The sequence below is a fragment of the Macrobrachium nipponense genome, chromosome 4, assembly GCF_015104395.2.
Source record: "Macrobrachium nipponense isolate FS-2020 chromosome 4, ASM1510439v2, whole genome shotgun sequence".
NCBI lineage: Eukaryota > Metazoa > Arthropoda > Malacostraca > Decapoda > Palaemonidae > Macrobrachium > Macrobrachium nipponense.
This window is the reverse complement of record NC_061100.1, coordinates 22,498,184-22,520,955: the sequence shown is the minus strand read 5'-3', so window position 1 is coordinate 22,520,955 and position 22,772 is coordinate 22,498,184. Positions and strand designations below refer to the sequence as shown.

The following is a 22,772-nucleotide window of genomic DNA, read 5'->3' as shown; positions in this document are numbered from 1 at the left end:
TTGTTATTAGAAATTTTAATAGCAGATACATTAAAAGTGTATTTTCATACTAGCGTTTCTTTGGTTTGTTTAGGTTTAGTCGGCTCTGTGCCATCAAGGTGCTGAAAGGGTTAATGAGAAGACTGACGTGAACGTCTTGAATTAGACCAGCCCTGCCTTGGTATGTGTAAGATGAATCGCTATTCTTACCAGTAACCTTCTCGTCTGTTCTTACACTCACCTAATCCAGGAATAATATTAAGAATCAGACAGGTGATCGCGAAGCCGAGAGGTAGAGCCGGCACGGCTTTTCTCAGCTTTCCCTGTTTTTCTTTACTGGACACAATCTCCAGTTCTTGCACGGTGCCGTCTTCATTTTCGATGATAACCTGGAAATAAGAGAAAAAAGAATGAAGTTCTGGTAAAGCATAATGTAGATAAGAGACGTGAGAGTATTCTATGTAAAGGTTGTCATGACTGATATTCACCATTCATCACATTCCCCCTCTCTTTACATCTCAAATACAGTCTCTGTTGAATTCCATCTTGTTAATTTAACTTGCTTGTTCCCTTAGACAGAATATATTTCAGATTCCTCCGTTCCAAATCGGAATTTCGTTCATTCTCTACCACCTTTATCGGCTAATAGTTCTTTCCTCACACTAAGCCTACTAGCTATTGCTGCTTACAGTGAACCAGGCTGACACAACCAGCTATCACTATTAGTAGACATTTTTACGTCCTTTTCACATAAAATTCTCCATTTCCCTTCTTTTCAATCACCATTGCGATCGGATCATTTGCAAATCATGCATCTTTCATTACGTTAAAGCGTCATTTAATATTTACCAATAATTTTTCAGGCGAGAGCATAAATAAAAGAAGTGAACATTCGTGATGAACCATTGTATTCACGATTGAGTGATTGATTTAAGCAACTGGCATCGTAGCAGCTGCAATCATTTACGCCGTGCTGTAGTTCATCCAGGCCTAAACGTATAGTACAACACCCTGTGTTCAGACACAAACTCAAATCATTATCTTAGAAACCTTGTGAAATCTATTGTAACCGTTTTATATTAAAAAACAGACGAGTATAAGCCTAATTTTTGAGTTTGGACTGAGACTATTACAAGAGTTAACCGTTTTGATATTAAAGACAGACGAGTATAAGCCTAAAAGTTTGGACTGAGTCACTGAGACTATTACAAGAGTACAATCAGCCCCCACCCTGATCTAGTGGACAAAATGGTGATACCCTCAGACCTTATTTTGATATTTCAGCTGCTTCTATTTCAGCCTCAATCCCTACGATTGCATATCCCAAGATCATGCCTCTCCAACATATCAACCTACTACGCTCTTTTGTAGTCATTATTTGAGAACAGCGCATTAAACCCAGTTTTCTCCGGCTGTTAAAAATGTATGTACAGCATTCCCGTCCTCTGAGTCATGGACGCTGTTACAGAAGGCTCATCTTGGTTGTCACCTTCCTCCTGCGTCCTTTCAAAGAGTTTATATCAGCCTGTTATGGAAGTTTGGCGCTAAATGATTATACGATTAGTATTTTGTGTATTTAACTTTTCATTTATCTATCTATTTATTAATTTGATATTTAAAAGTCTTTTGTTTTCCTTCTTCTTGAACATCGTACCTTCTTGTCTCAACAGCTGCAAGTTGGAAATGTCTTAGAACAAGAAGGACATTCAACTTGACAACCTCTTGAAAAATGGCACCTATACTATCATATATATACACAAAGCATACATATACACACCTTTATCACTACCTACAATTTTATGGGATTTTGCGTCGTTTTCAGACGATGGGCCTCTGTTTCTCATTTTCGGGGATATAGTAATGGTCTTTTCAGCCGTTTTCGCCTGAATTCTTCAGTCTAATTTTAGAAGTGTTTGCGTCTAATTCTTTAGACCGACGTCTCTCTCTCTCTCTCTCTCTCTCTCTCTCTCTCACACACACACACACACACACACATTTAATGTGGATGCGCACATATGTACTAACACTACAACCATCTTGACAACTCGGTCAAAATTGCAACGTTGCAGTGTTTATCAGGATGTCTGAGAACTTATATATAATAGTACCACAGTTTTCCTCGTAATTATTGTCTCTATAATTACTACCATCCATAGATACACGACCTGGAAAAATGATATATATATATATATATATATATATATATATATATATATATATATATATATATATATATATATATATATATATATATGTATGATTAAAGTAAAAATGGTATATGTTGCCTATACATATTTACCCCCAACCGAAGCTTTAGTCGCATTTTGTAGAGCGAGAGCTCTCTCTCTCTCTCTCTCTCTCTCTCTCAAACAAAACAAACCCATGAGCAAAGCTTCTTGCTATTGAAAACAGCGTGACACTTTAACACCGAGAGATAAACAACAAAACTCCTAACATTAATTCCCTCCCCCTACTTTCCCCGTACCCCCACCCCTCGGCTCACACTTCTTCACTCCTGTTGACTGCTTAGTGCTTAGCCCCTATACTTCCCATCCCCACCTCCCCAACCCCACATCCCCACCTCTCGCCTGTAGAGAAGCTTATGATCTCACCGGGGGCCAGCTGCGGGCGTGATATTTTGGGCGTGAGGATAGATTGCGGGCGAGGGTGTGTCGTAGGGGGAAGGAAAATGACTATTTCCTTATTGTCACTCTCCTACTTCCTTCGTTTACCTAAATTCTTCGTCATCTTTCCTCTTCGCTCTCAGTTTAGTACTAGTCTCATGTTTTCGAGGCCCACCCCCCCCCCCATTATATATACATGGAGAGAGAGAGAGAGAGAGAGAGAGACAGAGAGAGACATTTCAAAACGTCGGAAAGGCTCCCCTGGCAAAGAGATAAAAAGTCTGAAGGTTCTTTATGAGACTAGTTTTTTTTCAGTGTTTCTCTTTGTTCTTTTTCGAGATTTTTTTTTAACTTTCTTTTTACTTTCTCAAGAGAGTTGACATTCGTTAATTATTTCCTCTTTACTTTTAGCCTTGGAGATTTACAGTAATTATCTTTTCAGGAGAGTAAGTAAAATAACAATCTTTAAATTTACTTGGTAGCAGTTTCATATAATTTATCCAATGAACCAAATATTTTTTAGACATCTTTAATTAAAAAAAAAATGTTTCCTGTTTAATCCTCAATGAAAATTACAACACTCATCATAAACGTATATAACTTTTTTGCATATAAATGGCAGCACTTCACGGTTTGGTTCTAGACTAGACCAAACTAAGACGTAGTACGTACAGTTTTGTGGTTTCATTACATTTCACTTGTTTTTCTTAAGTCATATGCCACTTTTAAAGCCAGAGTAATATAATGCGAAGCTCTTTCACACATGAATATAGGTCAAACATTCCTTTTTTTTATGAAGTTGTAAACATCTCAAATTGTTTGTTTATGGCGGCAATCTATTGCTTTTCATTCTGGGTAAACATAAACAAAGCAGGCGCCGTGTAGTCAACACACAATCATGTGAGTAATTAAAGTGTGATGGAGTTAAATGAGATTATCTTTTAGTTTGTTGGTGCTGTTCGTTCTAATATATCACCTAAATGAGACGAAAGTAAAAATATTCTTTACTTTAACGACCAATAATCTCCTACGAGATCGTATGGGATTAGGCCTAAATAAAGTGTAACGACTTTACTCTGTTTTTTTTTTTCTTTTTTCATCTGTCCATCCGCCTGAGGTGTTTTTGTATGGTAACACTGCGTTCCGGGCTTTCGATTGTTACGCTGTGTAAGTTTTAGGTAAATAAAAGGATATCTGGGTGTACATTTGCAACTGAAAAGTGTTTTAATAATTTACTGTATGCGAATTATACAGTTAATATTCGAAATAGGATGTTATTATAATCGTTGAATGTAAGCTGAATGCAACTATCTAAAGCCCGGGACGCAGTGTTACCATACAAAAACACCACAGGCGGATGGACAGATGGATTGCTCTAAATTTGTTCTAGTACGAAATCGTCATTAAATCATAAATCTGTCGACGAAACCTATAATATTTCCATTATTGAAAATTCCGCCAAAATATGCTTTAATTCAACGACCGATAATCTCCTACGAGATGATATGGGAATTAGGCCTATGTAGAGAAAAATGTAACGACTATATTGATCTAAATTTGTTCTAGTAAGTAATCATCACTGATTCACAAATATGTCGACGAAACCTATAAAAATTTCCATTAATGAAAATTCCGTCACAATATGCTTTAATTTAACGACCAATAATCTCCTACGAGATGGTATGGAAGTTAGTACTATGTTAAAAAAAAATGTAACGACTATGTTGCTCTAAATTTATTCTTGTAGGAAATCGTCATTAATTCATAAATTTGTCCAGAAACCTACAAAATTTTTATTATTCAAGATTCCGGGTCGATTTCGAACGACAGTTTGTCGAATTTTCTAATTTTAGTAGACACGATTGAAGCTCGATTGGTCAGTTGATGTCATGTGTTGACGTTTTCGTCTCTTTGACAGGTTACGTGAGTGTTTGCGTGGATTTAACAGCTGCGTCGTTACGGATTACAGACATTCCTGACAATGTCATTGTAAGTATTATCACTCGCAGCGACATTTTACAATGAAAAACATCAAGTTGTTAAAGATACCAACCTATACAGGTCTTGGTTTTAGCGAACCCGCCATTAGGCCACCGCCTATGTACGGTATCTAGGTATAATGCAATTCGATTTGAACCTCATTTTAATTGGATTTTAACCTCATTCTGTTGCTGAGATGAATAAATTAATGTTAGCTTTTTATAAATAACCATGTCGACTGCTTATCGGCCAAGTTTTAAGTGTAAAGTAAGCTAGGGTGTAAAGTTAGGCCATCGATGTAATGGAGAGCTTGCTTTAGGCCTATCCGTCATATATAATAAGTTTATGCCTAAAATGCGAAGGAAATTCGACCTTGTATCGACGTAGGTAATATCCAGAAGCATATTTATTCCATACAGAAATACTAAGTCTTTAGCCTCCAGGCTATAGGCTAATATACAGCATACGTCTTGTGCACTGGGCAATAGGCCTATATATTAGTGGCGAATATAGATAAATTCTCGTTTATAAATTTTTTTTTTTTCCAATAAGGGTTAAATGCAATTCCAAAGGCTGCTAATAATGAAGTAATCTAGGTACATTAGGCCGGATATATCCAGGTTAGGTTAGGTTAAGTTGATGGGCTGGTGAGTGGGATATATGCTGAATGTCTTTTGTGTAACATTTTCCGATAGCATTTTTTAAATGATTAATTAATAAAAAATTTATAGATAATTGATAAAGTTTTTTTTATAAATAATTAAATATGTAATATCTTGAAGAATATTGTAGAAGCCAGAGTACATAAAGTATGCTGTGGTTATGTGTTTAAAGGACTATTTTCCTCTTACTCTGATTCACAGCCTATTTTTTCTACTTTTTCTTTCTAGTTTTTGTAAAGGTTTTTCTCCCACACCATTAAACTTTATAATAAAACAAGACTGGAATAATTGCAAATATGGCAGAGAGCTAGATGGGGGGGGGGCTGCCAGCAGAAATTTTGTTCCAGAATTTCAAAATTGAGTGTAATTTTTTTAAAATTTATTTATTTATTTATTTATTTATTTATTTATTTATTTATTTATTTATTTATTTATTTATTTATTTAGCAAACTCACAAAAGTCTCATTTCATAGTTTCATGGTGTTGTTTTGCTCGTTTTCTGTTTTTATTTTTATTTTTATATTTTTATTTGTCGTTTTTTTTAATTACTAGTTGGGATTGTTCCAGTAGGGGTTTAGTGCCATCAGTGCACCTCATGTGGTGCACTGTTGGCATCACTTGATTTTCTCTGCAGCGTGCCTTCAGTCCCTAGCTGCAACCCCTTTCATGCCTTTTACTGTACCTCCTTTCATATTCTCTTTTTTCTATCCTACTATTCACCCTCTTCTAACAGATGATTCTTTTACTGTCAGTTTCCGTTTCAGCGCTGAATGACCTCACAGGTCCCAGTGCTTGGTCTTTGTCATAAATTTTATATACAATTCAACTCAATTCTTTGGATTTGCTGGTTGAAGGTTAGCCTTTACTTTCACTAACGTATGTCTTGTGCCGTTATTGATGGTAGGATTATGAATGAATATGAGATAGTTATATTGGTGTTCTAATGACGTTGTCAAATACGTTTGCCTTTGTTTAGTTAGTACTTTATCTTGTCACTCATATGTAGTGGTTTGGCACAAAGCATAGTTTATTAAATAATTTGACTTAGTATAAGTACAGTTTTTCTCGCCTGCTGTCTGTCCCAGATGATAATGCTGTGATCATGGGAATCCATTTTCATATAAATCCTACCAGGATACTTCTCCAGGTCCTGCGAAGAAAACTTTAAACATTTTGATACGATTGGAGGTAGGACTAATGTATAGGGCGCTGTGGCTTACCCTTATGGTATTTCATCTGTTTTTATTTTTATGAATATCTCCTCTGACAATTCAGACTGATCTGTAAGTTGCTATAAGACGACAACGTCTCCAATGACACAGATAATAGTATATGTAAAATAATTCGGATTAAAATATTTTCGCTTTTGTCTAAACATAAGAAACATCGAGAGGGGCAATTTTCTATACGCTGTTAGTTGAACAATCAAACAAATTATATATACTAGTGATGATTCGATTAATGTGAGTCAACTTTATACTTGTTATATTTCGCATTTCGAAGTGACGTTATACTTGTTACTATTTTGCAGTTCGTAGCGAAGCGTGTGGAAAGCCGTTATTAGAAGCATATAACGGTTTGGTGTGACAGAAAACGGGCGTGTATTCTGTTTGATTTCACAACAGTGGACAAAGATCATATAATTCCTTTTGAATCTGATGCAGACGATACTCAGAAAGTTACTCTTGTTTCCTTTCTGTTTGCAAAATGGTATTTATCGGCACTTCTCTCTCTCTCTCTCTCTCTCTCTCTCTCTCTCTCTCTCTCTGCTCTCAGAAAGTAATCTGTTCATTTCTGTTTTGCAAAATGATATTTATCGGCACTTCTCTCTCTCTCTCTCTCTCTCCTCTCTCTCTCTCTCTCTCTCTCTCTCTCTCTCTCTCTCAGAAAGTTACTCTTGTTTCCTTTCTGTTTGCAAAATGTTATTTATCAGCACTCTCTCTCTCTCTCTCTCTCTCTCTCTCTCTCTCAGAAAGTTACTCTTGTTTCCTTTCTGTTTGCAAAATGGTATTTATCGGCACTTTTCTGTTTTCCCTTTGTACCAAAGTCCATATCATTTTCAATGACAGGTTTGTACGTATTGCGGGATCATTGTTAGCATCATCATTTCCATTATCATACGTGTCACTATTAAGTAGTCTTCGTTGTGTTGTTAGGTGTTGTAGTTGGTATTTCATTTTTACAATTTTAGAGTGCCAGTGTTTATATAGCTTTTCTTTTATCATACCACCCCCGGGAGCAGCCCACCACAGCTGACTTACCGCCAGGTACCTACTCGTCTGCTAGGTGAACAGGGACCGTGGGTCACAGAAACATCGTCCACGTGCTTTCCCCCCGCTCGGGAATCGAACCCGAGATCTCTCAGTGGTGAGCTGAGTGCGTTACCTTTACGCCACGAGGTACCCGAATTGCACTGTCTCTGGGAGGGTGACGGCCGTAGAGTTTCGTGGGTCTAAACTTGTAATTTTTTTTAGTTTATTTTAAGTGATTTTATTTTATTTTTTATAGTGTTGCGCATTTATTAAACTCGCAAACTCAGCGCTGAAGTATGATAAGCGTTCATACGGAATATTTCCATTGTTTTCTGTCTGTATTCATATATATAATTTGCTTTGCTTGTAGGCCTATTGTACGTCTCTCTTAGAATATTAAATCAATTAATTTGGCGGAACTATATTTCTTTTATTAACGATTCATATATATATATATATATATATATATATATATATATACATACACACACTTATGATCCTTTGTTGTTAATGTGATTATGAGCCAATGAATTTAATATCCCGACAATAGCAACACATTTGTATTTATGTGGTAGATAAAACAAGGAAAATAAATCTACGTAACAAATTTTCAATGCACTACTGATAGACGCAAGAATGCGGTGCAGTAGCGATCGCAGAAGGAATTAGTAACAAAATTATCACCGCAGGAATAGTTATCGCACATAGAATAATTACCGTTGAGAAAGGTTTAAAAATGAGAGTAATTACTGTGAAGAAAGGTTTAAAAAATGAGAATAATTACTGTGAAGAAAGGTTTTAAAATGAGAATAATTACTGTGAAGAAAGGTTTAAAAAATTAGAATAATTGCTGTGAAGAAAGGTTTAAAAATGAGAATAATTACTGTGAAAGGTTTAAAAAATGAGAATTACTGTGAAGTTAGGTTTAAAAAATGAGAATAATTACTGTGAAAAAGTTTTGAAAATTGAGAATAATTACTGTGAAGAAAGGTTAAAAAATGAGAATAATTACTATGAAGGAAGATTTAAAAAATTACTCGTGTTTTAACGCCAGCGAGACCAGCCAGTTTTGGCGGGAAACCTATATCCTAGGCCGATGCGGTGCAAGACTGAACATAGATAAATTTATTCATACCACTTGGATATTCAGTTTATTTAAATTTATTCTATATAAATCATTGAATTTCCCCGCGTAGGAGCTTTGACGGTTAAGAACTACGTGATATACACTGGGAGGAATCTTCGAGTATTGATCTTCCAGATAGTTTGTTGTTGGGAACAGAGAGAGAGCAGTTTTCTATGGAAGCGCTGGATGAAAAGGGCCACTATTATATTTTGGGAACTCGCATCACTCCACGATCGAAGTTTAATTTACTTTACGAAGTTAATTTGAACGATATTGCATATTAATAATTTATATAAGTATTTGGAATGCGTGCATCTAGGTTGTTTTAATCGGTTAGCCTAAGATTACGCTCAAAAAAGCCTTATGACTCTACCCATCACGTTACAATTGAAAGAAGTGTACCTGTAGTTTTATTTAATTTGTTTATTGAATATTTATTAAATAACATCTCATCACGCCGTCGCTAAGTTGACAGTTAGGCTTAAAAACTGGGATAGGTCTAATTAGCCTAGGTCTAGTTACTTAGCATTTGGATCTATATGCTATTTATTTTTTTCGAAATATACTGTATGTAAATATAGAAATATGTTTTAAACTGAAGAAATTCGAATTCAGATGCCTTTAAGCTCCGCTTGAATTAGAAAAATCATATAAATTTAATTTCATCACTTTAAAAGATGAATGCTTTCAGATATATATATATATATATATATATATATATATATATATATATATATATATATATAGTGTGTGTGTGTGTGTGTGTGTATGTCTTGATGATAAAGATTCAACACTTTAAGTGGTTGACCCAAAGATCAAGGAAATACTTGAAAGGTTAAACGGTCGAATACGAACTAAATCTTAGCCATGATTTTAATAGAAAATAGTATATGTATATATAAAACTGACATTACGGCCTAAACAAGCAAAAGCCACCGTTACAGTTCATTTGATTTGCATAGCGATCTTAGACCCCGTCTGTTCGCTTCTATAATATTCTGGCCTCTTTAAGGAATGGAAAAAAGGCCTAAGGCTTTCTGTCGCTCTCTGGGAAGACCGAGAGTCGATAAGAATGCTCTCTCTCTCTCTCTCCTCTCTCTCTCTCTCGCTCTCTCTCTCTCTCTCTCTCTCAAGGTGATGTTTTCTGCTGACACACACCACACACACACACACTTATATATATATATATATATATATATATATATATATATATATATATATATATATATATATATATACACTACTTGTGTTTGTAAGGAAAAGTTAGATCAAAAGGTAATGAGATCCCTCATAACTGTTGATTTGAACTTATTCGTAGTGAAAATGTGTCTCGGCCAGTTGTTGCTTAATATAGGTAAACACTACTTTTGTCTCCTATGGAGTTTTGTAAACTGAGTTCACGTCTGTCTTTTTCTCTCCTTTCATTAGTCTTGTTCTCCTTTTCCATTTTTGGAATTCTTTCAGCCTCTGGTTCTATTCATTACAGATGATACTGCTACTTTCTGAAGTTTTGCTAGGCTACTATAGTAGATTCGCATCAACTGTGCATTTGATATCAAGGCCAGTCCCGTACGACGCTCCTGATTGGCTGTTGATAAGCCAATCACAGGGCTCGAAACTTTGTCTCTCGAGAAAGTTCACATAGGCAGTATACCTCAGGAGAGGTGGAACATAGATCCTACCCATGCGAACTCTCTCGAGAGACAGAGTTTCCAGCCCTGTGAGTGGTTTATCAACAGCCAACCAGTAGCGTCGTAAGGGACGGGCCTAGACGTCAAATGTACGGTTGATGTGAATCTACTATAGCTGTTATGATGGTCCAGCATTCACGTCCTGCTCATGGCTTGATAGACTGCGCTAGAAACAACCTTCATGCCACCGTGAGCGGAGGATAGATGGGTTTGAGTGCGTCACTAGGTCTGCCTGCTTAGCACTTTCAGTCAGCAGTGCTCGGTTCCTCCTGGTCCTAACTTGGATGGGGAGAGGTTCTCTGGATTTAAATTACTGTGACTTATACCTCTCTTGATTCATCAGTCTTTGAAAATTAGAAATTCAATTTTTTTCTTTTCAAGGTTTCCAGTAGTTTTTAGACTTGTGATTGCTGTTTTCCTTAGATTTTTAATGATACGCGGGACATTGTTTCATGATAGTAGATTTTTGGTGAGCTTAGGGACAATGCTAAAGCTCTGGAAACGAGTTAAAGCAGTTATTAAAGGTAGATTGTTGGAAAACTTGCATATTGAAATGGCTGAATTGTTATTAATATTGCAATCCAAAATTTGAATTGTCAAAGCCAGCGTCATATTTCGGTGGAAAATTTAACAGGAAAAGAGTAAAGAGCAACTGTGTCAAAATGGTATCGTTACACATACTCACAAGTGAGATTTGTAAGTTCTTGCGGGCTTGGCAGTATTTTGTTCTTCTAACTTGTGGCGAGACATTTATATTTTCATCTTTCTGACGAGCATGTTGGCTTTTATCCGGATGAGCAGTCCGGTGGGCAATTGTTCTAGCTTTTTCTTTACTCTTCAAACACCTTTTCTGAACTCTCTCATTCTCAACATGTGATCTGTGTGCCACATGACACCATTCCCTGAAAGCAGGTTCACCAAGCCTCTATCAGGTACCTACTCACTGCTAGGTGGACAGAGGCAACGGGTTTGCGAAACGGGCCCAATCGTTTCTCCTCGTCCGGGAATCGAACCCAGAAACTCTCGGTTTTGTACCGAGCGCGCTAACACTACACCACGAGGAACCCAAAGATATAATGGGAGGGTCAGCAGGCGCCCTCTTCCTTTTCCTCCTTCCCTTTCTCCCCCTTTTCCCGGTGGGTGGTGGTAGGTAGGAAGCTGTGTCGGCGGGGATGTCGCTCAGGTAAACTTGAATTCTCGAGGGAATTTTATAGTCGTCATTTTCGAAGGAGGACTTTTGGTTAAATCTCTGGTTTTATGTGACCCTCTCAGGCACTTGAAACTTACTGTTCCTGTGTGAAGTGGCCATTGCTCATACTCCGGACTGTGGTTTTAATAGCGTTATCCTTGCTAGGTCCTGCGACAGACCGTAATATCCCTTATATACTTATCCAGAATTTCCTAGTAACCATTTGTTGTCACAGGTCCTGTGTAAGGGAATAAACTAGGACTGGCGACGTTACTGACGTAGAATGCTAGCTAGGGTTTCAAAAGCAGTTTCGAACAATATACGAAAACATTTGTACAAAAGTCCGGATCTTGTTTCATGTTTGTTTTCTGCTGAAACGCATTTATAAATTTAAGTCAGCTGATGGTTTAGAATCTTAAATTGAACGCCATTGCATTGAAATCTCTTGTATCGAACAAACCAGTATGTTTTCTGCTGAATCGCATTTATAAATTGAAGTCAGCTGATGGGTTTAAATTTAAAATCTTGAATATAACGCCATTGAAGGAGAAGAACTTTCTCGCGCTTTCGCTTGAAGAAAAATAGTTGGATGATTAAAAAAAAGCTTGTGTCCGTTTTAACCACAGGATTAATTAGGAGACATTGTTAATAATAATAATAATAATAATAATAATAATAATAATAATAATAATAATAATAATAATAATAATTAATAATAATAATTAGTAAAATACTTAAGGACACTGAAAATAAAAGATACCTTGTCTCCTGTATTATGTTACGTTCAGATGCCCAAAGGGAAAAAAAAGTAACGAGACAAACAATAACAATATCAGATGAATATGTCATATATAGATAAGAAGAGATAACAGATAAACTGTGACGGGAGACTTGCTCTTAAGTTTGTATTTCTGAGTTTTCAACAACGATCTTCTAATAAATTCACTGCTGTTATTTTGTTTTTATTATTGTTTTATATTTGCCTCTTCCCCGTACTGTAATGGACTCGCAGATGTTATTGTTGCTGTTGTTATTAATTTTCATGGTGTTGTTATTACTGTTACCAAAGGTAAGAGTTGAGCTGTTTATTTCGTATCTGAATATATTTGATCTTTTGATTGTATCTGTATTCTGTAAATTAAAGTATCCATATGAATATTCTATATATATATATTATATATATATATATATATATATATATATATATATATATATATATATTTATATATTATATATATATATATATATATATATATATATATATATATAATAATATATATATATATATAGAAGCTGAAGGGCGATTTAGAGGAAATGAGAGGAATGCTAGGGAGTATGAAAGTGGAAATGAAACAAGAGGTAAAAGGAGCGGAAGAGAGAATGGTTGAGAAAATGGACGAAAAATTCGGAGTAATGATGAATGCATTGCCGGAGGTAGGCCTACTGGGTCTTGTGATGGGCCAGGAGTGATTAAGAAAGTGAAAGAACAGGTGGATGAGAGTATGAGTGACGAAGGTGATTTGGTTGTGATAAGCAATGGAAAGAAGGGGAAGAGACAGGATAAGGATAAACCTGAGGACAAGAATAAGAAAGTGGCTGAGGAAAAGAAGAAGACTAAGTGAAAGAAGGTTAGTAAGGGTGACAGACAGGATGAGACTAGGACTGAATACATTGGGGAAAGGGCTGAGAGTGATTTAGATAGCGGTGAGTGGAAACAGGTGGATAGAAAGAAGAAGGGCAAGAAGAGCGTAGTCAAGAGTATGGACGTGAGTATGGAAGTGGATTCGCTGTATCCGGAAGAGGGAAAGAAGTGCTAGAATGGAAGTAGCGAAAGTGAGAGTGAGCAGGAAGCACGAAAGGCTGTGTATATGAGAGAGGGACCCCGATGTGCACAATATGAGGAATATGGTAGTAGGGACATAGGGGGCTTTTTTTAAGGAATATGAGAAGTATTGTGAGGCTAAGGAAGGGGATAACAAGAAAGTCTGGGCAAGAGAGTTAGGTAGCTTTTTGACGGGATTTTTGTTGAGTATGTATGGGGTAATGATGAGTGTAGGGAATGTGCCGTATGAGAGTGTGAAAGCCAGGATTGTGGTACAGGCAAAGAGGATAAAGAGTAGCGTTAAATATAAGGGAAAGCAAGATTTTGAAGAGGCAAGAATAAATGTTAGTGAGTCGTTGTCAGTGTATGTCTGTAGGTTAGAAACATTAGCCAGGAAAAAGTTTAGGGACAAAGGGATAAATGAGTGTAAGGAGTTCGTGTTAGAAATAAAAGAAAATTACGAGCTGATAGGTGTATGAAAGAGAGTAGAAGTGTTAGTGTTAGGACTGAAGTAGCTGAGGTTATACCAGATTTTAAGAGCTATAGGGAGCCAGTTTTAGAAGGGCCTAGGTGAATGGCAGAGCGAGTAGTTGATAGGAGCATTAGAGCAAGTGACGTGAGTGTAGTTAGCCCTAAAAGAGATAGGAGTGCTAGTGTCGTAAGAGTAGGGTCAGTTAGTTGTGAGTGAGAACAGCAGTGTTACAGATGTGGTAAGCCAGGACACAAGAAGAATGAATGTCGGTGGGTGTTAGGAGCATGCTTCGGGTGTGGGCAAACGGGGTATTTAGAGAGCGGGTGTAAGAAAGATAGGGATATTAAGTGTTACAGGTGTGGACAGGTAGGGCACATAGCTAGTGGATGTCGGGGTACCCGTATGAACGTGGTTTGCGGCAACTGCGGGAAAAACGGGCTTTATACTAGGATGTGTGTTGAATTTGGAATGGAAGGTCATGTAGCGAGTGTGTGTAGGCGAAGGAGGATGAGTCAGGCTGGGAATTCAGGAAACTAAGTGAAAAGGGGATTCAGTTGGGTGGGTCCTCTAGTATGCGACAGTATGTTTGGGAGAATGTGACGAGTGAGTGGTTTAGAGTGAATTAACGTGAGCCGAGCATCAGTGTTGTTGAGTTGTGGTTTTGTTTGTTGTTTGTTTGCAGTGTTGTTGAGTTGTGGTTTTATTTCTTGTTTGTTGTTGAGTTGTGGGGTTGTGGTCCTTGGGTGTTGTGTTGTTGAGTTGTGGGGTTGAGGTTATTGGACGTTCTTGTTGTTGGTGGTGTTTCAGTGACCTCGACCAGCGGACAGCAGAGCATAGCTCGGAGTATCTGGAGCTGGGTGAGCACATGTGTTGTGTTTTTTATTCTGTGTAGTAGGTAGGTAGTTGTCCTGCGTGTATTCCGTAGTGTAAAGAGGAAAGTGTGGCTGAGGGTGAGTTTGGCAGCCGGATTGGTTAAGTTTATGTGGGGGGGATTTTGCCCACTTGTTTTTTGAGCTTGTGATCCCACCCTAATACTGGTACTTTCTGAAGTCACATATATACTGCTACTTTCTGAAGTCACAGATATACTGCTACTTTCTGAAGTCTTGCTAGGCTACTAGCAGTTTCACCTCGAATTCACAGTATGGTGGTCCAGCATTCACGTCCTGCTCATGGCTTGATAGATTGCGCTAGAAACACCTTCATGAACTGAGGATAGATGGGTTTGAGTGCGTCAGTAGGTCTACCTGCTTAGTACTCAGTTATAGTCGGCAGTGCCTGGTTCCTCCAGGTCCTAGCTTGGGTGGGGAGAGGTTCTCTGGATTTAAATTACTGTAGAGTGTAGAATAACTACCTCTCTTGATTCATCAGTCTTTGAAAACTAGAAATTGAGTTTTTTCAAGGTTAGCAGTAGTTTAGTCTTGTGATTGCTGTTTTCCTTAGATTTTTAATGATACTTGTGACATTGTTTCTTGATAATTTTAGGTTTTTGTTGGGGTTAGGGCCAATGTGAAAACTCTGGAAACGAGTGAAAGCGTTTATTATTATAGGTATATTGTTGGAAAACTTGCAATCCGAAATAAAACACATCCAAAATTGTTTTGATTTTTAAATGCCAGTCATATTTCGGTGGGAAATTATACAGGAAAAGAGTAAACAGAAGTTTTCAAAGCTTTCTACAATGTCAACTGGAGTGTCAAAATGGTATCGTTACACATACTCACAAGTGGGAGTTGTAAGTTCTTGCGGGTGCGTCAAGTAGGAGGCTGGCAGTTTCTTCTTACTTTTTATGGGAGACACCATTTTTATTTTCTTTTTCAGGAGGAGGACAACACCGACTTTTTTCATTTCATTTTTCTTTGCAACTGGGACATGGACCTTCGCCTTTTATTTCTTTCTTTCGCCTTCATCCGGGTGACCAGTCCGGAGGGCTTTTTTAGACTGCCTTTTTTATCTTTCTTTACTCTTCAACACCCTTTCTGAACTCTCTCACTCTCAACATGCGATTAGTGTACCACATGAAACCATTCCCTGAAAGCAGGCCCACCAAGCCCGACTGACAACAGGTACCTACTCACTGTTAGGTAGACAGGGGCGACGGGTGTGCGAAACGGGCCCAATCGTTTCTCCTCGTCCGGGAATCGAACCCAGAACCTCTCGGTGGTGAACCGAGCGCGCTGACACTACACCACGAGGTACCCAAGGGTAGTACAGGAGGGTCAGCGGCCGCCCTCTTCCTTTTCCTCCTTCCCTTTCCCCCCCCCTTTTCCCGGTGGGTGGTGGTAGGTAAGAAGCTGTGTAGGCCGGGATGTCGCTCAGGTAAACTGGATATTCGAGGGGGTTTAAAGTCATAATTTTCGAAGGAGGACTTTTGGTTAAATCTCTGGTTTTATGTGACCCTCTAAGGCACTTACTATTATTCTTGTGTGAAGTGGCCATTGCTTATACTGCTGACTGTGGTTATAATAGAGTTATCCTTGCCGGGTCCTGCAACAGACCATAATATTCCTATATACTTGACCAGAATTTCCAAGTAAACAGTTGTCACAGGTCTTGTGTAAGGGAATAAACTAAGACTGGCGACGTTACTGACGTAGAAAGCTAGCTAGGGTTTCAAAAGCAGTTTCGGACAATATACGAAAACATTTGTACATAAGTCCGGATCGTGGGCATTAAAACACTCTTGTTTCACGTTTCTTTTCCTTTGAATCGCATTTATAAATTGAAGTCAGTTGATGGTTTAGAATCTTAAATTGAACGCCATTGCATTGAACTCTCTTGTATCGCACAAGCCAGCATGTTTCCTGCTGAATAGCATTTATAATTTACAATCTTGAATTCAATGCCACTGAAGGAGGATACCTTTCTCGTGCTTTCGCTTGAAGAAAATTTTTTGGATTATTGAAAAAAAAACTTGTGTCCGTTTTCATCACTGGATTAATTAGGTGACACTGGTAATAATAATAATAATAATAATAATAATAATAATAATAATAATAATAATAATAATAATAATAATAGTAGTAGTAGTAGTAGTAGTAAAATATCTCAGGACACCAAAAATAAAGATACCTTGGCTCCTGTATTTTGTTACGTTCAGATGCCCAAAATTTTGCCTCCCATCGGAAGGGAAATAACCGAGTAACGAGACAAACAATAACATTATCAGATGAATAAGAGTCATACATAGATAAGAAGAGATAACAGATAAACTGTGACGGGAGACTTGCTCTTAAGTTTGTATTTCTGAGTTTTCAACAACGATCTTCTAATAAATTCACTGCTGTTATTTTGTTTTTATTATTGTCTTATATTTGCCTCTTCCCGCACTGTAATTAACTCGAAGATGTTATTGTTACTGTTGTTGTTAATTTTCATGGTGTTGTTATTACTGTTATTAATTTTCATGGTGTTATTACTGTTACCAAAGGTAAGAGTTTGGCTGTTCATTTCGTATCTGATTATATTTGTTCTTTTCATTGTATCTGTATTCTGTAAATTAAAGTGTCCATGAATATTTTATATATATACTTATATATATATATATATATATATATATATATATAAATAAATAATAATAATAATAATAATAATAATAATAATAATAATAATAATAATAATAATAATAATAATAATAATAAGAGTGGCTAAAGAGTGCATGGGAAGAAGGACTAATAAAAGCAGACGAAGACCCAGAAATATACAGAGACGGAGAAAGACAGAAAGAACAGAGGACTGGCACAACAAATCAATGCACGGACAATACATGAGACAGACTAAAGAACTAGCCAGCGATGACAATTGGCAATGGCTACAGAGGGGAGAGCTAAAGAAGGAAACTGAAGGAATGATAACAGCGGCACAAGATCAGGCCCTAAGAACCAGATATGTTCAAAGTACGATAGACGGAAATAACATCTCTCCCATATGTAGGAAGTGCAATACGAAAAGTGAAACCATAAACCACATAGCAAGTGAATGCCCAGCACTTGCACAGAACCAGTACAAAAAGAGGCATGATTCAGTGGCAAAAGCCCTCCACTGGAGCCTGTGCAAGAAACATCAGCTACCTTGCAGTAATAAGTGGTACGAGCACCAACCTGAAGGAGTGATAGAAAACGATCAGGCAAAGATCCTCTGGGACTATGGTATCAGAACGGATAGGGTGATACGTGCAAACAGACCAGACGTGACGTTGATTGACAAAGTCAGAAGAAGTATCACTCATTGATGTCGCAATACCATGGGACACCAGAGTTGAAGAGAAAGAGAGGGAGGGAAAAATTGGATAAGTATCAAGATCTGAAAATAGAAATAAGAAGGATATGGGATATGCCAGTGGAAATCGTACCCATAATCATAGGAGCACTAGGCACGATCCAAGATCCCTGAAAAGGAATCTAGAAAAACTAGAGGCTGAAGTAGCTCCAGGACTCATGCAGAAGAGTGTGATCCTAGAAACGGCACACATAGTAAGAAGAGTGATGGACTCCTAAGGAGGCAGGATGCAACCCGGAACCCCACACTATAAATATCACCCAGTCGAATTGGAGGACTGTGATAGAGCAAAAAAAAAAAAAAAAAAAAAAAAAAAAATAATAATAATAATAATAATAATAATAATGATGATGATGATGATGATGATGATGGTGGGGTAGGTAGGTGATCAGGAGGGTTAGGGAAACGCGACGGGAAGTGCCAGGTTCCAGCACAGTGTAGCACACGCCATCAAGCTCGTGCAAAATAATATACATATCTCAGAATGGAAAGGAATGAAGACATCCTATGATTGACTGATTCATTGTAAGTTATCTGTCCTTAAATAAAGTAATTAGTAATTGCAATTATCTCATTCTAGCAAGATATATTAAAAAGATATTTATTCACAAAATACCCTGTAATGACATGTACCCAAATGGCATTTTATTTAAAGGCATCCGAATTCGATAAAAATAGTTACAGCAAGAGTCAGAAGTGACACATTTTTTCTTGATGGCTGAAAGGATCTGTGCCTGTCACCTCTGTATCTAAACCGAAAGATTGCAGGTTCGATTCCTTGCCAAGGCAAATGCACTCATATGCAATTCCCTTCTGAGAGGAAGTTAAAATTCCAAGGTAAAGTCAATTTGATAAAAAGTGAATGTAAAAAAAAAATGGTAAAATACTGCGGCCTGATTCCCACCAGTATTTAATGCTTTTTGTTTATGTTTTAGTTCATGTTAATGTCTTCTGTTTATGTTTGTCTTCAGGTTTTGTTTATGTCTTTTTGTTTATGTTTGGGATATTAATCATCTTTTGTTTATGTTTTTACGTTCATCTCCAAAGGGCTGGTATCATACACGGCGCCCATTTTGCTCGTAAACTGGTAGTTACAGAAAGAGAGGGGGGGGTGTGGTATATGTCTGGATACGGAAACAAATTTGTTATATCAACAAACACACACACAGACACAACGCGGACTGATAAGTATCTCCCCGACAGTAAATGGATTTGACGAAACGGATCAGCCTTCCTTGGCAGTGTCAGTCAGTCAGTCGCCAGTTTTTTGCATTTTGCAAAAGATTGATGACCTGAGGTCACCGGAATGCCATGACTCACGCCAGAGATCGGAAGAGACTGTAATTGGATGTGCAAACGAGGCGCCACTGGGAACACAGGAGATTGGGGAGAGTGTTGGGGATTGATGGGAGCGGGGCGGTGTTGGAGGGGGATCTTGGGACATGGGGGGGTGGGGGGGGGTGGGCTGTTAAGACACTTTTGGGGTGACGACAGAGAGCAGGGGCTACACAGGACCGAATTCGGACAGTGGTCAATGTAAGGCTGGAAGAGAAGTCAGTGCCGTGACATACATTTTATCACGGAGGGCGCACTGTAGAAGGAGGGCGTCTCGAATGGTGGAGGAACAGGGCATGGGGTGGGGGTGGGGGAGGGGGGAATGGGGGAGGTATTGGGAAGGGAAAACAAACAAAGTAGAATAGCAAAAGGAAGCCACAGAAAGGCACGGAATCACTAAAAGCAAAAGGCAGGAGGGGGTATAGGTTGGAGAGGGGAGGTTGTGGGAGGGGAGGTTGTGGGAGGGTTAGTTGGTGCTTTCAGTCGGGAAGGTTGGGGGGTGGGGGGGGGAGGGGAACTAATGTGGCCTCATTTCCTTCTTTGTCCTAATTCGTATGTTATTACTCATCAGATTATATTCCCCCATTGTTTACTTTGTTTATTTTGGACTGATTCTTGACCCCTTGACCTGTTGCTAGGTCACCATAGGTCACCATCTCATGTGAATATAAGTCCTTTTAACATTCATAACATTGACAAGCATTTTTCTTTGTTATAACGACCACAGTTTCGGAATTCGCCATCATATGTCACTGTATATGCAATAAATAAATATCTAATGGTCACGACCCACGATAAATATTTCATGTTAGTCTATATATATCTATACATATCAACAAAACTACTTAAGAATCTTTACTGTAGAAATCTTACCAATATTTTATTGACAGATTTCTGTGGAAGGGAAAATGAGACCTAGGCCAATGGCCAACCTCTGGGGCTCATGAGGTAATTCAGCCTTGAAATGGAAATTGAGAGTAACAGTGTTTTAAAGGTGTAAAAGAGAAGAAAAACCTCAAAGCAGTTGCATTATGAAACAATTGTTAGGAGAGGGTGGAAAGTAAGATGGAAGAGAGAGAATATGAGCGGAGGTACAGTAAAAGGAATTAAAGGGGTTGCAGTTGGGGGCCGAAGGGATGCTGCAAAGAACTTCTGTGTTTACTTTGTGATCTCCTTAATTACATCTCTCTAGAATTAACAAAAGGGTACAGGTTAATTGTGAGTTTCCATAATAAACATCCAGGCATTAATTTGGCTGAATAATTCCGCAAAGATCTTGGCATTTGTTTTGTAGAAAGTGAAGTTGAAGAGGGCATCACCTAAGGTTCTTTTGCAGCGTCCCCATGACCCCTAGCTGCAACCCCTTCCATTCCTTTTACTGTACCTCTGTTCATATTCTCCCTCTCCTTACAGTTGTTTCATATTGCAGCCATGAGGTTTTCCTCCCCTATTACACATTTCAAACCTTGTTACTCTCAATATCCCTTTCAGAACCGAATGACCTCATAGGTCCCAGCTCCTGGTCTTTGGCATGAATTTTATGTTCCATTTGTAAGTCACTCAATAGTTAGCTTTGCAATTTTTAATCAATGTATCTCGTGTTGAACTTTTCTGCTGCGGCCATACGAGGTGGTAGTTCTGTCTGTCCCTGTGGTAATGTATGAGAGTGTGGAGTTCTAATTATAATCGTCGTTGTATCTGTTGTATGCATTTTATTAACTCTGCAACGAAAGTAACTTGCATCTCCTTCACTTTGTAATTAAAAGAAAGGAACTTTCTTGTTAAGAAAGCACTAATCTTTTCCTCTATCCACACCTTTCTGAGGTACTTTCTCTCTCATCTTCCACCCACACTTCTTAGAGTTACTCTCTCTCTCTCTCTCTCTCTCTCTCTCTCTCTCTCTCTCTCTCTCTCTCTCTCTCTCTCTCTCTCTCCAAGGCACAAAGAAAGAAGCTTACAAGGGTAAAAACAATGAATTCAAGAGAGCTGTTGAGAAGAGTGATAGCAGTCAGAAAACTCGAATGTCCCCCAAAAGGAACAGACACAACGAATAGATTTGCTGTGCTCTCTTGAAACAGAAGAGGAAACTATCTTAATTGGAAACTCGTTAGTAAAAGATCAGGGGTTAAATTTTGTGGCCAAAAATAGAAGTAAGAGAAAAGTTAATTTTTACCTAGGTGCAAGAGCAAAGAAGATAGCCGAGGCAGTGAAAAAAAATCAAGGTAAATAATAGAATAAGTGTAATCATAGTGCAGGGAGGGGGAAATGACCTGTTTTTAAAAAGATGGAAGAACTGGTCTGAAAGACGGTCTTGTAGCCAACCAGACGAATGTTTAGAGAACATCCGTGAGAAAACTGATAACGGCATTCTTACAGGACTTCTACCCAGAACTAATGTAAGCCACTACTCCCTTAGCAAGGCAATTTGAATCGATGACAGACTGGAGCTAATATTTTATTCAGTAGAAAGTTTCTCGCCATGAACAATTCCCCAACTTAAATAGTAGAGATTGCTATAAACTGATAAGGCCAGAAAATGCACCAAAAACTGAAGAGCGTTATCCAATTTTGGACCGGAAATGGGTATGGGAAACATAAACAAACCTTTCATTAGTGGGCACAGATTTCCATGTCGAAAATGATGATAATGGTTGCAGGTCCACAATAATATAGCATGTGAGTATATGGTCTTTAATGGATATTAAAAGTTTTCGAACCTCGTACTAGGTTCACTTGACTGAAGATGAACCTAGTACAAGGTTGGAAAGCTTTTAATATCCATTAAAGACCATATATATACTCACATGCTATATTGTTGTGGACCTGCAACCAAACCTTTCATTGGTATCGTGGAAGGTTAATTTGCCTTTAACTATGCGCACGGAACCTTGGCTAAAATTGTTAGATATCAGAAACAGTGATAAATGCGATCATTGTGAAGAGGTTGAATGCACATTGCACAATTTTTTTATTTTTGTGGTCACGTAAAAACAACATTGACGTATCTCAAAATTTTCTGAAAATATTAATGCTCTGTTTCAATTATAGGACGATAAAGTATTATAAAATTACCGCTGTATTAATTGTAGGGTATTATTTATACGCTGTTTGGGTCAGTAAAAAGAAACATGAAACAACAGAAGAAACAGATGCCTTTGTTAAGAGCAAGTTTTGTTACGATAAGTGGCTATTAAAAAAAACAATGACAAAGAAGAAAAAGGTAACACTTTCACAAGAAAGCACATTAATTACTGTTTTTGAGTAGCCGGTATAAATTTTTAAGTAATAGTACAGTTATTACGGCGTTCAAGAAAAAATGATTGAAAGCCTAGTGTTCAGTAACAGATATATTTACTACAGA

At 37.8% G+C, this 22,772-nt stretch overlaps 1 protein-coding gene across 1 annotated transcript in view; it reads right to left on the bottom strand.

Moving 5' to 3' along the window:
- The window catches only part of LOC135210774 (protein stum homolog), a 36,004-nt gene that overhangs the window by 1,746 nt on the left and 11,486 nt on the right, over window positions 1–22,772 (bottom strand). Inside the window, exon 2 of the mRNA XM_064243625.1 lies at window positions 221–368. Coding sequence (XP_064099695.1) covers window positions 221–368 — 148 coding nt within the window. The remainder of the gene's footprint in view (window positions 1–220; window positions 369–22,772) is intronic.